At 39.6% G+C, this 18464-nt stretch overlaps 3 protein-coding genes across 3 annotated transcripts in view; 2 read left to right on the forward strand and 1 right to left on the reverse strand.

The window, feature by feature from the left end:
• The window catches only part of LOC139722091 (ATP-binding cassette sub-family C member 12-like), a 92111-nt gene that overhangs the window by 36234 nt on the left and 37413 nt on the right, over positions 1-18464 (reverse strand). The gene's annotated exons all lie outside the window — the stretch shown is intronic.
• LOC139722085 (sialidase-1-like) lies at positions 596-4519 on the forward strand. The gene is made up of 3 exons (XM_071633407.1): positions 596-1274; positions 3368-3447; positions 4115-4519. The coding sequence occupies exons 1-3, from the start codon at positions 638-640 to the stop codon at positions 4517-4519; spliced, it is 1122 nt and encodes a 373-aa protein (XP_071489508.1). The 5' UTR covers positions 596-637.
• LOC139722117 (sialidase-1-like) lies at positions 9686-16467 on the forward strand. Its single transcript, XM_071633438.1, has 4 exons — positions 9686-10098; positions 11806-12502; positions 12900-12994; positions 13623-16467. The coding sequence occupies exons 2-4, from the start codon at positions 11815-11817 to the stop codon at positions 14025-14027; spliced, it is 1188 nt and encodes a 395-aa protein (XP_071489539.1). The 5' UTR covers positions 9686-10098; positions 11806-11814; the 3' UTR covers positions 14028-16467.

The raw sequence follows: 18464 nt of genomic DNA on the forward strand, positions 1-18464 counted from the left end.
CTGCTGCATACACTGGAAACTGATCATTTATCAATCAAAAATGTCAATAGTAAAATGTGGTATCTTTCAATTTGAAATTTGGGTGGTCCCGAAATGAAGGAAACATACAAATCCAATATGGATTCAGTTTCCTGATCGGGCAACCAAAATATAACCTGTTTGGAAATTTGGTGGCCTGACATCAATTTTGAGTGTCCCTGGCCAGGGCCACCGGGGCACCGCGATCGAAGTTTTGTTTTCTGACACCCGTGAAAGAAAGATGAGTGCACCTGCTCATCATTGAGAACCCGTGCAAATTTCATCTGTTTTAGTCGCTGGTATGACCTTAGTTACAAGCAAAACCAAATTTTACTAATCATTTTTCTTAATTTTGCATCTCTTCAGTGAAAAGCTGTAGCGAGGGCCATATTAATCGTCGTGGAATTAGAAGGGAAGCTATAAATTGTCTGATCCAAACGTAATTGCGCAAGATTTTCAAGGGTCTGAGAAATGAGAACTAACGCATCAATGTTTGTGTTCAGGACGACTATACTGGAGCACTGGAGAAGAGGTTGTTAGGTCACCTGACGTTTATCTTCACTTCGTTTATCTTCTTCGTCGAGTCACCAGCCAAGTGATCGCCGTCGAACAGATCATCATGGCGATATTCCCCCAAACGTTCGTGTTTTTATCTATTCTGACGCTTAATACACTTACGGACGTAATATCGATCAAGCCCTTTGTGTTAGAAGAGCAGCTGATATGGGAATCAAAAGCAGAAGGGGAGGTATCTACATACCGAATCCCACTAATCATCCAAGTACCAACCGGTGACCTACTCGCATTCAGCGAAGCTCGGAAGTACAGTTCCGCCGACGCTGGGGCGAAGTTCATCGCGATGCGCCGGTCGACAAATGGCGGTAACTCGTGGGGACCAACTTCTTTCATACTCAATGACTACAAGGTTCCAGATGGGCTGAATCTCGGAACTGTTATGATCAACCGTAATAACAACACCTTAATCTTGGTGCACACATTCTGCGTGCACTCTGTCTGCAACACTACGGGTCAAAAACCGTCTGGTGTTTTTACAGTGACAAGTACAGATTGGGGCTATTCATGGCAAGAGCCGATAAATATGGCAGAAAACAACCCGCTTCTTGCACAACTACACTGGGATCCCGGCCCAGGTTATGGTATTCAGAAAAAGTACAATCCACACAAGGGCCGCCTCATCACGTGTGGACATCTGCCGGCAGCAAGTGACAGATCAATGTTCTGCCTTTACAGCGATGGTGAGAGTTTTTTTTTTTTTTTTTTTTTTTTTTTTTTTTTTTTTTTTTTTTTTTTTAATATGGCCAATTTGTACCCATGATAAAGGCGAAAGAGCATACAAGTGTCACATTATCAAATGATCCTGTATAAGTGTTCTATATGTCAGTCAGCAGTATGATAAGCATGTCATTTCTTCCCAGATGCTATCAGGTTATGGAACACCCTGCCAGAAGAACTAGTCATCACCAGTGCACCACCTCTGCTAACCTCTTCAAGCAGGAGGTGTAGAGCATCCTGCTTTGTTAATGGAAGAGCATTGGTTTTTTTTTTTTGTGAATAGCTGCACATTAAAGGAAGATGTAGGACTGTTTCTAAAAAGTCGCTGTACATATATATACACCACACCACCAGACCTGTCAAATATTATGACTTTACACCCAATGGTGGACTGTACGTATCAAGAATAATAAGAAGAAGTCACCGGCAAGGTTATGATTTACAACAAATTTGTACTTGTAAGATGGAAGGCACAAGTATTGGAAATGGACTTCACAAATTCTGACCAAAGTGATAAAAGGAGATTAAAGTATTTCTCCTGTCCACAGAAATGTTAGCAATTTCCTGACATTGTGATATATCACATTTATGATACAAATTACAAGAGTCCGTTTTTTCATGAATTTTAAATGTTGCTCATCATAAACCATCTTTTAACTTGCAAAATTTATGAAACTAACATGTACAGCACTTATGAATAAAGGGGTTGGCTATAATTACAAGGGGCAACGATTATAATAATTTTCGTATTTTAAAAATGATCTGATGTGTGTTTACTTAGAACCTAATCACTCATTGATTTAGAATCAGAATTTTAAGTGAGAAAATGATTAATATCACAGTAAATTTCTGAATAAGATCCTTTTTAAGTACAATCTATTATTTTTGCCATGAATATACATAATACTAAATATTTTTGTTTGTTTGGTTGTTTAATAAATATGTACATGGTAAAATACACTTGCTTGAAGCCATGCAGAAATAATTTCAAAACCAGTTTTATAGTTATCACTTCAAAAATGTCTTGCTCATGAAATAAAAAGGGCTTACAGGATTCCACATGGCCACATAGTGTCTGTACATCCGTATGTCAATAAAAACAAAAGTAAAACCAAAACCAAATGAAATTTGAACATGGTCGCAAGCAGATACTTACATGTACGCATATTAAGTTTTATTCAGTCATTTCAGCTTGTCCAATGATCTGGTGAATGTAAATTACATGCTGTATTGGATTTGGAGAAGAGGTTAGGGACATTTCCTTTTGCGAAACACTTTCACTAAGCCAAGGATATAAAAAAAAAAAAAAAAAAAAAAAAAACTTCATGATGTGTATAAAGACCCTTACGTCATTATCATATATATTTGTGTTTCTTTTAAAGTTACTTTTCGAGGTTTTCCCCCTCTTTTCTTTCTGAAGTGATTTTGTAGTATGTGTAAATCTGCTAGCTGAGAATGCACTAGAGAATGGCTTTTTTCCACATATTACCTTTTATTCATTTAGATGGAGTAACTTGGCATTTGAATGAAGGACTGTATGGCTTGCCATATCAACAAACTAAAGTCAAAGGGGATTTTGTCCCAGGTGAAGTGCAGGTACGTATTAATGATTAAAAAAAAAGAAAAAGATGTTAATTGGTGATACCAGTACGTGAAGATCTTGTTTGCACATGATACATGTATTTAAGCTTAAGTACTGAAAGAAAGGGTAGAGCAGTCTGTCAGATTTGTGGTATTTTTAGATGTGTCATTATTTTTCCTTATGCATGTGTTGGCCCTTGGTATAATCTGAGACTTGAGGGAAAAGATGGTCTGTAATAGCAGCAGTAATTGAAAGAAGAAACCACTGCCAATAATTCCGAAATGGCTGTACAACATTTAAAAAAATACTATCTGTACTACTACTACTACTCGATAAATATATAAACAACTAAAAACATAAAAGAAAATTTGACACTAATGAAGAGGCTCTTTACGCTCTAGGGACATAATGTTACCTTCTTTTTATGAGTGCTCTGTTTCATTCATGCATACCTGGTCCTCTGTTTGTCCTTAGTATGCTTGAGAACAAACCTCATCCCATATTCTTACACTTACAGCTTTAGGTTACAGTACTGTAAATGCAAGCTTTTGCAGGTAAGAACAGAAGGGGAAAAAATAGTTGCCATGGATTGAAACCGAATCTTGTTTGAATAGACTCATTACCTTTAGAGAAGCCTTTCATATGTGTATACTGTTTATGTTTTTCACCCCTGAAAGGGAGATGATGAAATTGTGTCCATTGTATTCATAATTATGGCACTTTAACTTCAGCATATCAATGGCTGCTACCTACAGCTTGTATGCCTTCATTTTCTGACTGGCTGATTTACTGCTCAGTGCTAAGTGTATGATACAAACAGGACTTTTATCAAATCATGAAAGTGAGAGCTATGTATTGAGTTCCTACAACTATGCCAGGATGAGTTATCACAGACTTTGTGAAGGCTGTAATAATTGTGTTCCATTCATTATACACTGAATTTGAGAAATGACAAAACACATATACACACACACACACACACAAACTAACAACAGACCTGAAATCTACATTGTAGACTGCATTTTCAAGATCTCCATTGAGAATTACACATCATACATGCTTTTTTATTTATTTATTTATTTATTTATTTATTTTTCATTTTATTTTATTATTATAATTACACATACATGTGTATTATTTTGGTAACAGTTTGACCTCTATGTATAGATACTGAGAAAATGTTTTGAGCATGACAAACATTTGCTTGGTTTTCCAATGCAGCTTATTGAACTGAAGAATGGAACACTTCTTGCCAACATCAGAAATACCTACACCTACCACTGTCACTGTCGCATCCAAGTTCTCAGCTTTGATGGCGGGCAAACATTTCCATTCTCTCACATGAGGCTGAAAGAGGAACTGGTGGACCCTGGCGTTTGCGGCTCCATCCTAAATTTCAATGACATCATATTTTTCAGTCATGCATACAATCCTTCTAGTCGTGTCAACATGACACTGCATTGGAGTTTGGACTCAGGTGCGTCGTATCAGAGTATGCTGAACATCTACCCAGCAGGGAGTGCATATTCCTGTCTGAGCCCAATCGACGAGAACCACATTGGATTGATCTTTGAAAAGGATGGCTACAAGTACATCTCATTTGTCAAGATTCAGCTTAATCTTTAAGGCAATAATACATGTATCTCTGTATGTGTGCCTCAATGAAATCCAATTCAATATTACAGTGTACAGCTGTATTATGTAAATTGAACTCATGCACCTTTGTGTCATATGTGTTTACATGTCATTGGATAAAGCTGCACTCTTTGGGAACTTTCTATGATGGTGTATTTTCTTCCTTGAGAGCTGATTTTATCGTTTGTCTTGACTTCAAATGTAAATTGTGTTTTTGAACACATTTTAGCAGTATATATCTATCATATGAAGTGCTAACCTCCAAGATGTTCATGAAAACTTCTTTGTGCAGCTGTAATACTATATATATTTTGTATGTTTGTGGAATGGGGATCTCGAGCATGTGCAGTATAGTTTCAGATGTTAGCAATGTGTGTTGTTGTTGTTTTTTGTCCGGGTGGAATCATTTTTGAATCCTTGATGCACAGATTGTATTTTGAATAAAAGAAAAAAAAAATTAAAATGCAATGAGTAGAGAAGTACCAGCTCTTATATTGAATATTTCATGTAATGCAGGTATCTTTGGAAGGAGATGAAATGTACTCTTTGAGTGTGACAGAATTTCTACAAAGCCTCTTTTTACTGACTCCATGCAGTGCAAACATTCTACTAAAATCCACATGCACCCACCCTTCATCAAAGTAGAGAAGGCTTGGACGTTATACCTGACGTCTTTAAAACAGCATACAATTGTATCTTAAAACCTATTTACAACATTGTAGTTTTTTATGTAGTCACCATATAGTTGATGATTTATATCTGTCTACTCCTTAATGTTTTGCTCTTCTGACAATAATAATCAACCGATTATTCCACCTTATAGCGCTCACAGTATTTTTTCCGTGTAATCTTGAAATATGAATGTTGAAAATAAATTACATATTGTACATTTTATATCATGTAAAAAGAGATACAAAAAGAGTTTGTACATTAGATAGGCTAACATGTTGAGAAATAGTCATGAAGGTGTTGGATAAATCGTGCCATTGTAGTTATTTGATGACATCTTTCATGAGACATGGTGATGGATGAAATGTAACTTTAACGTAGCTCAATTACATACATAGTACAACTTGTATATGCCCAAATACATTTCATGCTAAAAAGTTTGGGAAACTGGATAAGTCACAGTGTACGGTGTATGAGATTAATGTCGGATATGGAACTTCAATTCTGATGTTATTTGAAGCACTCTTAAACTACACACATTGCATTCTTTCAAACTGTAATTTGATCATCCACCTTTACCCAGTTCAGTCCTCATATTGGAAAAAAAAAAGGCAATGCGGAGTGACTGTTCAATCATGTAATTGATATTTTTTAACATGTTGCCACCAGCCATGCGTTAGCCAGTCAACTGATATGTTTCAAAAATTGTACTCAGCGATAGTCTTGTTATAATTTCCACTGCAACTTTAGCTGAAATACTGGTTTCATTCAAATTTCTATTTCAGATTTTATTTGGTAATGACTGTGAGTTAGCTCCACAGTATTCTTTCTTCAAAGATCAAATGTACACATGTGCTTCCTGTGCCAAGTGCTTGACAAGTGTCTGTGGGGGTGCTGTGGCATAATGGATAAGACTCCAACACCCGAACCGAGGACCCGGGTTTGAATCCCGCCCAGTGCTTACATCCTTGGACAAGATGTTTTTACCCACGATGTCCCTCTCGACCCAGGTGTATAAATGGGTACCTGGCAATGCTTGGGTAATAATAATGGCAGGGCCCTCTGGTAGAGCAGTGGCAACACTGAAGAGGCTACCCATGGTAAATAAGACATTATTATTATTATTATTTTATTATTATTATTATTATTATTATTATTATTATTATTATTATTATTATTATTATTATTATTAATATTATTATTATTATTACATTCTTACCATGATTTCATTCCCTGTGTTCATGCATTTTACAGTGTGCAATAAAGGTCACACTATAAACATTGCACCTTCAAAACCCTGGCTCCATGTAATTGCAATCTCAGATCAACGTGTGTGAGTTTATGATAATATTGCTTGAATTTTATGCTCAGTTTGTAATATTGAAACAGTGCGTGTTTATGTCCGTGTGCATGTGTGTCAATGAGTGCATTTCTCTGTGTTTGAATGTCTTCAACGATCCAACGGTGTGAATGCAAGTTATGGTAGAAAAAGTAACAATGCATCATTAAATTCACATTTTTATATGAAATCGACTGAGATAATTATGGTCAGTACTGTATATCAATGACAGCATACACTGTATTTGTATATATGTGTACTTGTGTGTGTGTGTGTGTGTGTGTGTGTGTGTGTGTACGATCGAGGAGGGCTCCTTTCACAACCAGATGTTTTTTGTTTTATTTGTGAATATGTATTCACTTGGGTACAGTGCTTATATTTTGAACTACAGCCTGTATGTTGTTTCAATGCCTGTATACAATAGTTTGCAACGACTTATCTACACTCTCAACATAGGCCTACATTTCTAGAGGGCAAGAGAGAGAGAGAGAGAGAGAGGGGGGGGGGGGAAGGGAGGCGGTTGAGTGCATATTTTCCAAATAAGTATTTAATCACGCATCGTCACATCGCTATAAATAAACTTTAGTTCCATAATGAAATAGAACTTGCCTGCAACGACGATATCTTCTTATATGCATTTTTTACACCCACTAAACAAAGAGCGAAGGGCTGCTACGTGCGTACGTGATGCAAATCATTCTGAATATGTTTAAGTTTTCATTCTTACATGCACGAGACAAAGAGCAAAGTCGACTGCATGCATTACAGTGCACTCCCGTTATACAAAGTCCTCGGGACCGGCGGTTTTCTTTCATCATATTGACATTTCGTTTTAGCCGAACAGTGAAGTATATAAAGGCATATCATAGATGGTGATTTGGGGAAATTAATATTTACTTCTTTGTGACGAGAATTTCGCTAACCGTGTTCGTTAAGACTGGAGTGTGGACGACGTACGTGACGTTGATGGATCATGAATGACATTCTGTCATCAGCGTTGTTACTGAACTGAATGATAAATACGTCTCGATACGAAAGCTGCACTGTTTGTTGTTGGACCCACGTTGTGGGATGTTTTCATTCACTTTTCGTCGCACTAACTGCGTTCTAAGAGTATTACGAAAGGCTTCCTAGAGTGTTTGTGTGCGTTCTACATGCGATTGCGAACAATGATAGGCGTATACCCCACTGTACAGGACAATGGGTTTCAAAAGGTCGGTAGTAAATGGTTCAATGATCCATTCTCCTCAAGCTAAACATTTAAGACAATTTATCAAACAACGTCATAACAACTAACAGTTTAAATGTCAGACGATAAATGATAAATCAACATGGCTGCTCTCGATCATCATTCTGAGAGCTAGTAGCCTAGAGTAGTATGTTCAGCAGCTAGCTCACAACACACGGCTGATGCTTAAAGGGAAGATAAACCCCAAGAGCAATGTGGATTGAGTGAAAGCAGCAACATTAGTAGAACACATCAGTGAAAGTTTGAAGAAAATCGGACAATCGATGCAAAAGTTATGAATTTTTAAAGTTTTGGTGTTGGAACCGCTGGATGAGGAGACTACTAGAGGCTATGACGTATGAGTGGACAAGAATACCAAGAAAATATAAAGAAAATACTAGAAAAATCAATTTTTCATGAAAATTACAAATTCCATCAACTTGATATTGACATATGTTAAGGGTAGCAATTATTCCCCCTGCTTTCTGAAAGCGGTTGGTCCATTGCTCTTTCATAATTCTAGAAAAGTGAATTTTTGTCGAATTTCCTTTATGTTTTCTTTGTATTGTTGTCCACTCCTACGTCATATCCTCTAGTAGTCTCCTCATCCAGCGGTTCCAACACCAAAACTTAAAAAATTCATAACTTTTGCATCGATTGTCCGATTTTCTTCAAACTTTCACTGATGTGTTCTACTAATGTTGCTGCTTTCACTCAATCCACATTGCTCTTTGGGTTTGGGTTCCCTTTAAAGGACAAGTTCACCTTCATAAACATAAGGACTGAGAGAATGCAACAATGTTAGTAGAACACATCAGTGAAAGTTTGAGGAAAATTGGACCATCGATGCAAAAGTTATTAATTTTTAAAATTTTTGTGTTGGAACCGCTGGATGAGGAGACTACTACAGCTTGTGAGTCATATGCGTACAACAGTATAAAGAAAATATAAAGAAAATTCAACATATTTTCACTTTTTTCACATAATAAAAGAGCACTTGATTTGGCTCTTTCTAAAGGCAGGGGGAATGATATTACCCATAACATTTGTCGGTAACGAGTCGGGGGAATGTGAACTTTTTTCATAAGATGAAATTTTGTGAAATTCTCTTTATATTTTCCTTATATTGTTGTACGCATGTGACATCTAAGTTATTCACACACTGCAGTAGTCTTCTCATCCAGCGGTTATTGCACAAAAACTTCAAAAATTCATAACTTTTGAACGGATTGTCCGATTTTCTTCAAACTTTCAATGATGTGTTCTACTAATATTGCTACATTCTCTCAATCCTTATGTTTATGAAGGTGAACTTGTCCTTTAAGGAACAGTTCACAAGAGAGCAGAACAGGAGGACATTATACGAAGCTTTCTGTCAGATATTTTTCCCGACAAATTGTCACTATTGTATATTAAGCTACTGAATTAACTCCTTGCATCTGACTGGCTGATAGCAAATTATTTTCTCCGACAAATTTGTCGGGCAAAACGTTTCATGAAATGCCCCAAACAGTGGCGGACCCAGGGGGGAGCGCACCGGGCGCGCATCCCCTTTAATTTAGTTAAAACAAAAGAAATAAAAAGAAAAAAATGGATGGGGAGCGCGTTCGCCCCCTTTCATTTTGTAAAGGCGCCCCCCTTTGGGAATTCCTGGATCTGCCCCTGCCAGAAAAGTGGAAAGTAGGCCTAAGCGATAAGAAGGAGCATCTCATAGCTCATCGGCATGATGGCAGCTCATATTCTCGAAATTAGGAAAATTAACAACAGTGATTATCATCATGCTGCTGCTAATTGAAAGCTAAAACAGGTGATTCATAACTATCATTATGGTTTCAGGGTATGGTGAGAAGACTATTTACTGGGTCACATGAACAAACAGAACAAAACGACCTGTCACGTGATAAGCCCGCAAGACGTGCTTTCGGTCTACTGTAGCTGTGTAGAAACGAGCCTGATCAAAGCATAGCTCCTTGATCAAAGTAAAAGGCCTTTTACGACTGCGTATAAGCCACAGCAGGACAGTGGGGCAGCACAATAGTAATCAGTCAAAGAGTAGCATATGGGGACATGTACATTGAAAGACACAACTGAACTGGTACAGCTTATTGTGAACAGGGAGCAACTGAAGCGAACCGTCTGATCGTTGCCGTCTTTGGCACACTAGCAGCATTCCTATCATCAGTAGTATCAGTGCAGTGTAGCTCAATATCAGGACCTCTCCCCATATAAAGTTGTTGGCCATGGCGCTCCCCACGACAGTGCAGTGACTACACTACTAACCAATGTTACAGAAATAGCTGCTGGTTGTCTACAGTGGTTTCTCAGTAAAAGGAGGTACGTACAAATATGTTTATTGTGCAGGCATAACCTGGTTTTACATGTAATACTATGTATGGTTTCTCATCCAGTCACAGTAGTACATATAGGCCTACATGTTACAAATAGGCCTACGTTATTCCTTAATTTGTAAGAGCGCGAACTCGGACCACATAGTGTGGATCTATTACTATTTTGGCTCTTCGGGTTTAAACGTGGGAGATTAATTATTTACAACAATCAACAATATGTATATCTCCATCATGTGATATTCTTTTTTTACAATGGCATACCATCACTATACTTCGATTCAGACAATACCCTGGCCTTTGATCTACTTGCACGCACGCACCTTCTATTGTGGTTTTCAATGTTGTTTGTAATGTGTCAACACGTAAAGTTCAAAGTATGCCTATGTAAAGATTCTTAGGGAGATAACTTAGTGCAACAACAACTTATGTGCACGGATGGGTCGGAGGTGCGAGGTGTAGTAGTAGTACAACTCCCTATTACCGTTTTGTGGTGATAGATACCACATTTGCCCCTCCCAACCCTCCCCGATCCGGGGTTTGTAGGGGGTGGGGGGGGGGGGGGGGGAAGAACCATGCGCGTTCCCGAAATCCCCGGTAAAGAGGTAGGCCCTACTTTTGGTGCGACGAAATCTGGCCCGGGATTTTTTTTTTTTTTTTTTTTTTAAATGAGTGTGTTTGACTTGCATACGACGGGGAGTTCTTTTAAAAATGGGTTATCTACTATCTTGAAAATCACTGAAATATCTGTCAAACATTCATGTCTTGAGATTTTCATATCTGTATAGTTTTTATCTGAGTTCTGAGCATTTTTAGCACAAACAGAAGGGGAATTGCAGCTATAATTATCTGAGATGAGGTATGGGGTGTCTGTCTCGATTTTGATTGGGGGTGGGGGGGGGGGGGTTGGAATGACAGCTCGACCACCTGAGATTAAGGGGTGCATTGAGCAGTGTTCTGGATTTGGGGGGGGGGGGGGGGGTCTCTAAGGTAGAAAAAGCCTGCTAAAAGCCTATGAAAGGGGGTTCCGCAATTTCGGCAGCCGGTGCTTTGTAAGGGAGGGAACGAGCACATGCGTACTCCTACACGTCAACGGGTGAGGAGGGGGGGGGGGGGGGCACCATATCATGAACATGGTGGTACTGATGTTCATTAGACATAACTTGATGTGGATGTAAAAGTGCAGAGAAAGTGATTATCGATAGGCCCAGGACAACCGTAGCGACACATTGACGCGTTCAAAAACTTTCAGTTGTCGATTCAATGATAGCAAAACATCACCTTCCTCAGTCACGCAGGTGGCCTATCTATGCACCTGCAAAAAATATCAAGAAAGACCCTATGGCCCGAATTCACAAAGGTGGTACAAATGAAACCATGGTTTAAACCATGGACAAAAACCATGGAGTGCCAAGTGTCGCATGGAATATTTTGTTAAGAAATCAGTATCGATGATATGCACCTGCAAAAATGGTCATTTTGTATCAATTTCGTAACAAAATATTCCGTGCGACACATGGTTTTGTCCTATGGAGTACCACCTTCCCTATGAGTCCCCTGGTTCGGGACAATGTCGAGGAAGTCAACTAGCTGTTGGGGGGGGGGGGGGGGGGGCAATAGAAACATTGCATTACCTCCATGATCGTACCTATGTTTTTCTTTGCGCTTATTATGAACTAAAATCTATCTCTCGCAGGGATTCAACATGTTTTGCCATTCATCAAAGAATCGTCAGTCAACAAAACCAACAATGGAGACTGCCTCCCGCTGTATCACCATTGCGACCGCTGTCATCTTGTTGTGCTTCATGCAAGGATGCCTTGCCCTATCCCCAGTGGTAATTAGCGAGCAAGATTTGTGGATATCCAAGGACCAAGGAGAAATCAGTACCTACAGAACGCCAATTTTACTCAGCCTACCAAACGGCGATCTGCTGGCTTTTTGCGCGCCGCGCAAGTACTCCGGCGGAGACGCCTCGGCTAAGTTTATCGCCATGCGCCGATCATCCGACGGCGGCGTGAACTGGAACGCGACCCGCTTTATCGAAGACGATTACGAGGTGAAAGACGGGCTCAACCTCGGAGCGGCGCTCGTCGATTACGATACGAACACGACTTTTGTCATCTTCGGCTATTGCCAGCATACTGCCGGGAAATGCACCTCGCCGTATCGGCCTAAAGGCGTCTACTACAAAGTGAGCCGCGACTGGGGCTATAGCTGGTCGTCTGCGATCAACATGGCCGACACTAATCCAGCCCTAGCGGGCATAGACTGGTCTCCAGGACCTGGATTCGGCATCCAGAAACAACTGGCCCCGAATAAAGGAAGACTACTCGCTTGCGGACATGTTCTTAATGCATACACAAGACGCTTGGGGTGTCTGTATAGCGATGGTAAACTATCAATTTACGGTCCTGTATGTGGGTTTGTTCTCTCACTTGAAATTCTACTGAGGCAAAATGTTTAATAATCATGTTCAGTTGATTCCTTCTTATGACTCCTTTTATCTCAAAATATTAATCAGTACACAAGGTGTCTTCAACTGAAGGTAAAGACAAAGTCAGCGTGATTCTGTCTCTCCTTGGACGCCCTTGAATAAGATTGATTTAATAAACACTGTATAAGCATTCCTTAAGTGCTTGGGGTGGAATTACATTATAATAGATTTTCGTGTGAATCGGTTTATCATGTCCGATGATACGAATAGTATTTTATTCGTTATTATCAACCCTTGACCGTTGACTTGTTGGCGTGATATATTATTCGTATCTTTCGTTTTTTTGTGTGTAGACCATGGAAAGACGTGGCAACTGAACAATCCTATTTATGGGCTCCCCTACAACTACGCCAAGAAGACTGGGGACTTTGCGCCGGGAGAAAATCAGGTTTGTCTTGATGCTGATTGTTTACCTTAGGTTCATCTATAATGTGTCTTTAAACCTTGTCAAAAGAACTGCGTAAACAATGTTTGTGTCTCACATGTCATACATGTTGGTAGAAAATGCCATTTCCATTTGGACATGAATCAGATGAACCAGCTAACAGAAGTGAGCAAATAGTAATTGGAAACCAACCCGAAAGATCAAAGTTAACATTTAATGTCACTATAATAGTCACAGAAAATTGATAACTTGAAACACTACCAGACTAGCAATAAGTATTACGAAGTACATGTAATTAAAAAAGCACCAAATCACAGAATTGCTACTGGGACTGTAATGTAAGCGACGAAATGATGAGCAGCAGCTTCTTTCCTGAATTTCGAGAGCAGAAATATTAACTTGTGAAATACAATACAATCCGTAAGTGATGTCCAGGTTTGATTTTCATTTCGTGGTTTGTTGCGTCGGGAATCACATTTAGGACAAGGTGGTGAACGCCGCCAATGGTTCGTGAAAACTTGTTTTAAAAAGCTCAGACAGTGCAGCTCAGTTTATGCATCAGTTGGGAGAATTATCTTGTCTGACGACTGACCGCAAGCGTATTCTCCCGTCTTGCCCTATATACTCGCAGATAGTCGAACTCCACAACGGAACCATTCTCATAACCATCCGCAACGAATTGTTCTTCCACTGCCACTGCCGTTTCCAAGCCCTCAGCTTCGACGGTGGCGAGTCCTTCCCCGTCCCGTTCATGTCGCCGAAAGAATCGCTGATCGACCCCGGCGTCTTCGCATCCCTCGCCCTGGTCGGCGACGTCCTCTTCCTCTCTCACCCGTCCAACTCGCAATCGCGCGTGAACATGACGCTCCACTGGAGCCTCGACTTCGGCGAGACGTGGCCGTACGCGCTCCAGCTGTACCCGAATGCAGCCGAGTATTCCTCGCTGGCCAAAATCGACGACAGTCACATCGGGGTACTATTCGAGCGAGACGGCTATGCCTCCATAGATTTCTACAAGGTCCGCATCAATTCCTGATGCTCGCAAAAATTTTGATGCTGATGCCAATGGGAAATAATGGTTATATTCCACATTCTGTCCAGACAGATTGGAACAAAGGATTGCCAAAAATGTAGTGGCATTGTGACTGCTTTTTCGCTAATCGGTTGCCGAAGGACATGGCAATATAGTTAGTTTTTGGAGCTTGAAGTTAAGTACAGTACTCATAAAATGGATCCATTCCATATAATTTTGGTGCCGGCAGTGAGAAATGTAATCAGCCTAGCATTGTTGATATCCTGCGCTTGCGTTAACATGCTAGACCTGGAAATCTGCGATTTACTGATCGGTGTGTGCCAGACACCATTCTTTCTCCATGTGCAATCATGCGATGTTCTTCAGCTGATGTTTGTACATGGGTTTGATATTTGTTACTGATCATGAATCATTTTCTTTTAGGGGACATGTGCCACAAATACCTTCTCATGTGCCCAAAATGGTGTACTAGTACACGTGTATAATGCTTCGTGTACATCGTAAACATATGTGGGTGTGTGTGTGCGTGTGTATATGTGTATGCCTGTGTATGCCTGTGTATGTATATTTGGGTTTGTTTGACAAAGCGTCTGAGGAGAATACATACAGTATAAATACTCATAGGAAAGTCTGTGCGGTTTGCTCCATATTATCCATCAACGGTTGAGATCTATAAAAAAAAAAAAAAAAGGAATGACGAAAAAAAAAAAAAAGAGAGAAGAAGCTTGTAGAAAAAAAAAAGAAGTCATCAAATCACATGTATGATGCCACACTTATAGTATCAGAACACAATGTAATGCAAATTAGACGTTAATACCCCAAGAAATAACCTACGTACATGTGTATGTATAGCCGTGTGTGTATTTTGTGTGTGTGTGAGTGACCATGAGTGTGTCTCGGAATGGCGACAGTACTTTCAGAATACATGTATACAGCGACGGAAGAGGTGCCTTGTAATCATAGAATCTGCATTTGTGTATGTAATGACCGAGTATGTTTGAAATTCACTTGTAAGTTTGAAAACTAAGACGGCTGTGTAACAGTCAAATTCATGCAAGTTTTTATATTGCCTTAGCAATTCGCAATATCAGTAAAATATAAATCAATCAATAAAATGACTGACTGTTACTCGAGCATGAGAAATGACAATTTTATAGAAATCATTACTATCCATTCTAAGAAAAATAGGTTAAACTTTGTACCTTTACCGCAGTGTCATACACGGGTGCAACTCTGCCCCTTTCAGACCAGTGTCACGATGGGAGCACCTTTACAGTTGCAACTTTGCACCTTTTTGGTCTTGAAAGGTGCAAAGTTGCACCCGTAAAAGTGCTCCCAGTGTGACCCTGCTAAAGGTGCAAAGTTGAACCTGTATATTTTCTCAGTGTCCGTTCATGCGATTATGTTGCACAGGTGATAAACTTTGTTTCATGCCTTAACGAGTCTGTTTGTCATTATAATGCTCAGAACTGTAAAGATATGTTCCATGCAGTCGGATGCACTAAAATAGTGTGAATTCAAGGAAGTGGCGATTTGTATTGATGAGTGGGTTTTGGGGCGTGTTTTTTGTGTGAGTTTTTTTTTTTGAAGTTCCTTCTTTATGTGCGAGGGAACATAGTCCGCCTTAGAATATAAGACTCAACGACTCCTTCGCTGCACTATCGTAGTATAAATGGCATTAATTTTGTCTCTCAAACCAGTGTATAATCCAGACTTAGATATTGTGATGTCCATTGTTTAGACGTCAGACAGATAATATCCATTTGAATTTTTACCCAGTGTCACGGTCCTGAAGCATTCTATATCAGCGCACGTTGTTTTACTATAACCGTAAGATGCATTATTGCTGGTTGTCAGTGCCAGTGAAAAGTTTACCTCTCACCAAATGAAGTTATCACTTCTGGGGAATTCTAACTATTTTAAAAAGTCATTTCTCCTCTCAATGTAACTCATACAAAGAACGTGTGATTTACCCAAACGTTATTTCATGTGACGGGAAAAGAGTGGGCGGTACACACATTTCGCACAGGACATTTGAACGAAGATGGACAGAAATTGAAGATTGCTTATTCAACGCAAGACGAAGAGCAATCGATCGTGCCAGTATAGTAAACCGCCATCTGCCGGTGAACTGTAGGAGAACCATGTGCCACAAGTTTTGTAATTTGAAGGATACTCGTGCATTATTTTGAGCAAATGTTCTGTTTTAGTAAATGACTCGTGTTTCTTTATCGATTTATATTTGGTATTCCTGTCTTTCGATCGCAATTATTGTACAGATCCACCAGCTATATTGTTTGTAATTGATTGAACTCAGATTAAAATGCTGCATGCAAAATGGCCATTATAGGAGGCCATGGTGGCGAAGAACAAGTCGTGTAATTGTGGTTCGATAATGTCACCAATATGCAGATTATGTGTGTGTTTGTTTGTGTGTGTCTGATGGGCTAGGGCCATCGAGTCATCAAGTTCATCAAAGAAATGTAATCGGGTTTTATTTGTTATATATATATGTTTTTTAAAGCGAATGCACAACATTTCTTACGCTAGACATGCTCGATGTCATATTTACAAGTAGCTACCATGCATGCTTGAACATACAGTTCGCACGGAATATCATTTCAGTACTTCACAGCATTTCGGCATAAATATGAAGTTATTTTCTCTATGTGTGTATGTCTCTCCCTCTCTCTCTCTCTCTCTCTCTCTCTCTCTGTGTGTGTGTGTGTGTGTGTGTCTGTGTCTGTGTGTATGAGAGTTGCACATGTGTTTATGTAAGGGTAGGCCTATGTTAGCACACGTCATACAGAACATAAAGGGCAATGTAGACAATGTTAAAGTTTCAGGATGATCTCTCGTCAGGGTCCAGCGAGTGAGCAAAGCAAGCAAACTTCCCACAGTGTAGCGGGGGTTGCACTTTGTAATTCCAATAAGGTTCGTTAATACGCAAATGAAATAGGGTTCGTAATTTCGAAGGTTGGTTAAAGGCCTACGCACTTTTTTATTCAATTTTGCACTTGACGAACGTTTTGAATAACAAACCTAGCTTACTTCATTTTCGGGCATATAAACCTTCGGAATAACACCACAAAACCAACGTGCGGATTGACGAGCCTTATTTTGTTTTATCTATACATTGTTTATACGAAATTTATGTAATTCGGAATAACAAACATTCGAAATAGATAAAAAAATTCCCGAAGTGGGCGGGGGGTCTTATTGGACCATTTTACCTCCTGCTGATAGGATGATGACATACACATGTAGGCGGCAAAAAAAGAATGATAATAATAATAATTGTAAGTGTAATATACTCAATGTCAAGTAATGATACACTGTTTAAAAAAAAGAATTGGAATCCAACTTATTCTCACTGTGTCAGGAAGCACAGTGAGCAAGCAAGCAAGCAAAAACACACACACACACACAAAACACACACACAAAAAACATACTTACATGCCTTAGATTGAAAACCAATCTGTGTGTGTGTGTGTGTGGGGGGGGGGGGGGGTCTCCATTCTGCAAAAGTTGAGACCATCATTATTTCACGCATTTTTTACCCTCTTCCTCCACTATGCTTTCGCCAGTGGCACATTGTAAAGACGGACGACTGCGCAACTAGGGATTTTTCATCCGTGTGTACATCAGTTTTGTTTCCCTCATGTTTGAGCTTTTGTAAATCCGTCCATGAAATATGTCGCAAATCACGCTTCAGTCTACATCGTCTGTTTACTGTGAAAATTTACGGGATAAAGCATGTCGCACTGGCATTTGTAGTTTCCCTGTTGCCTTGTAAACACGTGATAGCAATGTACACTGTATTAGTGCAAACTTCGATGCTATTGTGAGCAACAACGCCATTCAGTCTAGCAGAAATCACAAATATGGAACCAAAACTCTATTCATTGTTCGAGCGAGTGAGCGAGGCCGGTTGGGGAAGTTGTTTGAATAGGAATATTACTCACATCCAAATGGTATAATACATGTACGTCTCCAATCGGTATATACGTAACGGTCTGGGGGTCATCTCGCCACTGAAAACATTCTCTGTGTGGCCGCTACGGACAAGGCGTGCATATCATTCTCTTAGGGCTTTACCGGGGTATAGTCATCTCCCGTAGATTATGCTGATACATTCCTGGTTTTATTACACCGAGGAAAGGTGAGTTTGCAGATTTTTCAAAGGCACAAGTACAAAGTGATGGTCTTTAAATTGCTTCAGGCAATCCTTTCATGATCGTAAAAGATCCGAAGCATTCGATATATGAAGAGATTAGATCTAGTAGAGTGAGATGGTCCCATAATTTATACATGTGCATATTACCTGTAGAGTCACCGAAACTTATCAATGCGCGTCTCGAAAGGATGCAATTTCATTATTTTTATGGTAGCTCGTTAGTGATGAATTAGAGCTACGTATACATGTATACTATGGCTGTA

Source organism: Diadema antillarum, unplaced genomic scaffold, assembly GCF_040938485.1.
Source record: "Diadema antillarum isolate AM-2024a unplaced genomic scaffold, OU_Dant_1.0 scf00000157, whole genome shotgun sequence".
NCBI lineage: Eukaryota > Metazoa > Echinodermata > Echinoidea > Diadematoida > Diadematidae > Diadema > Diadema antillarum.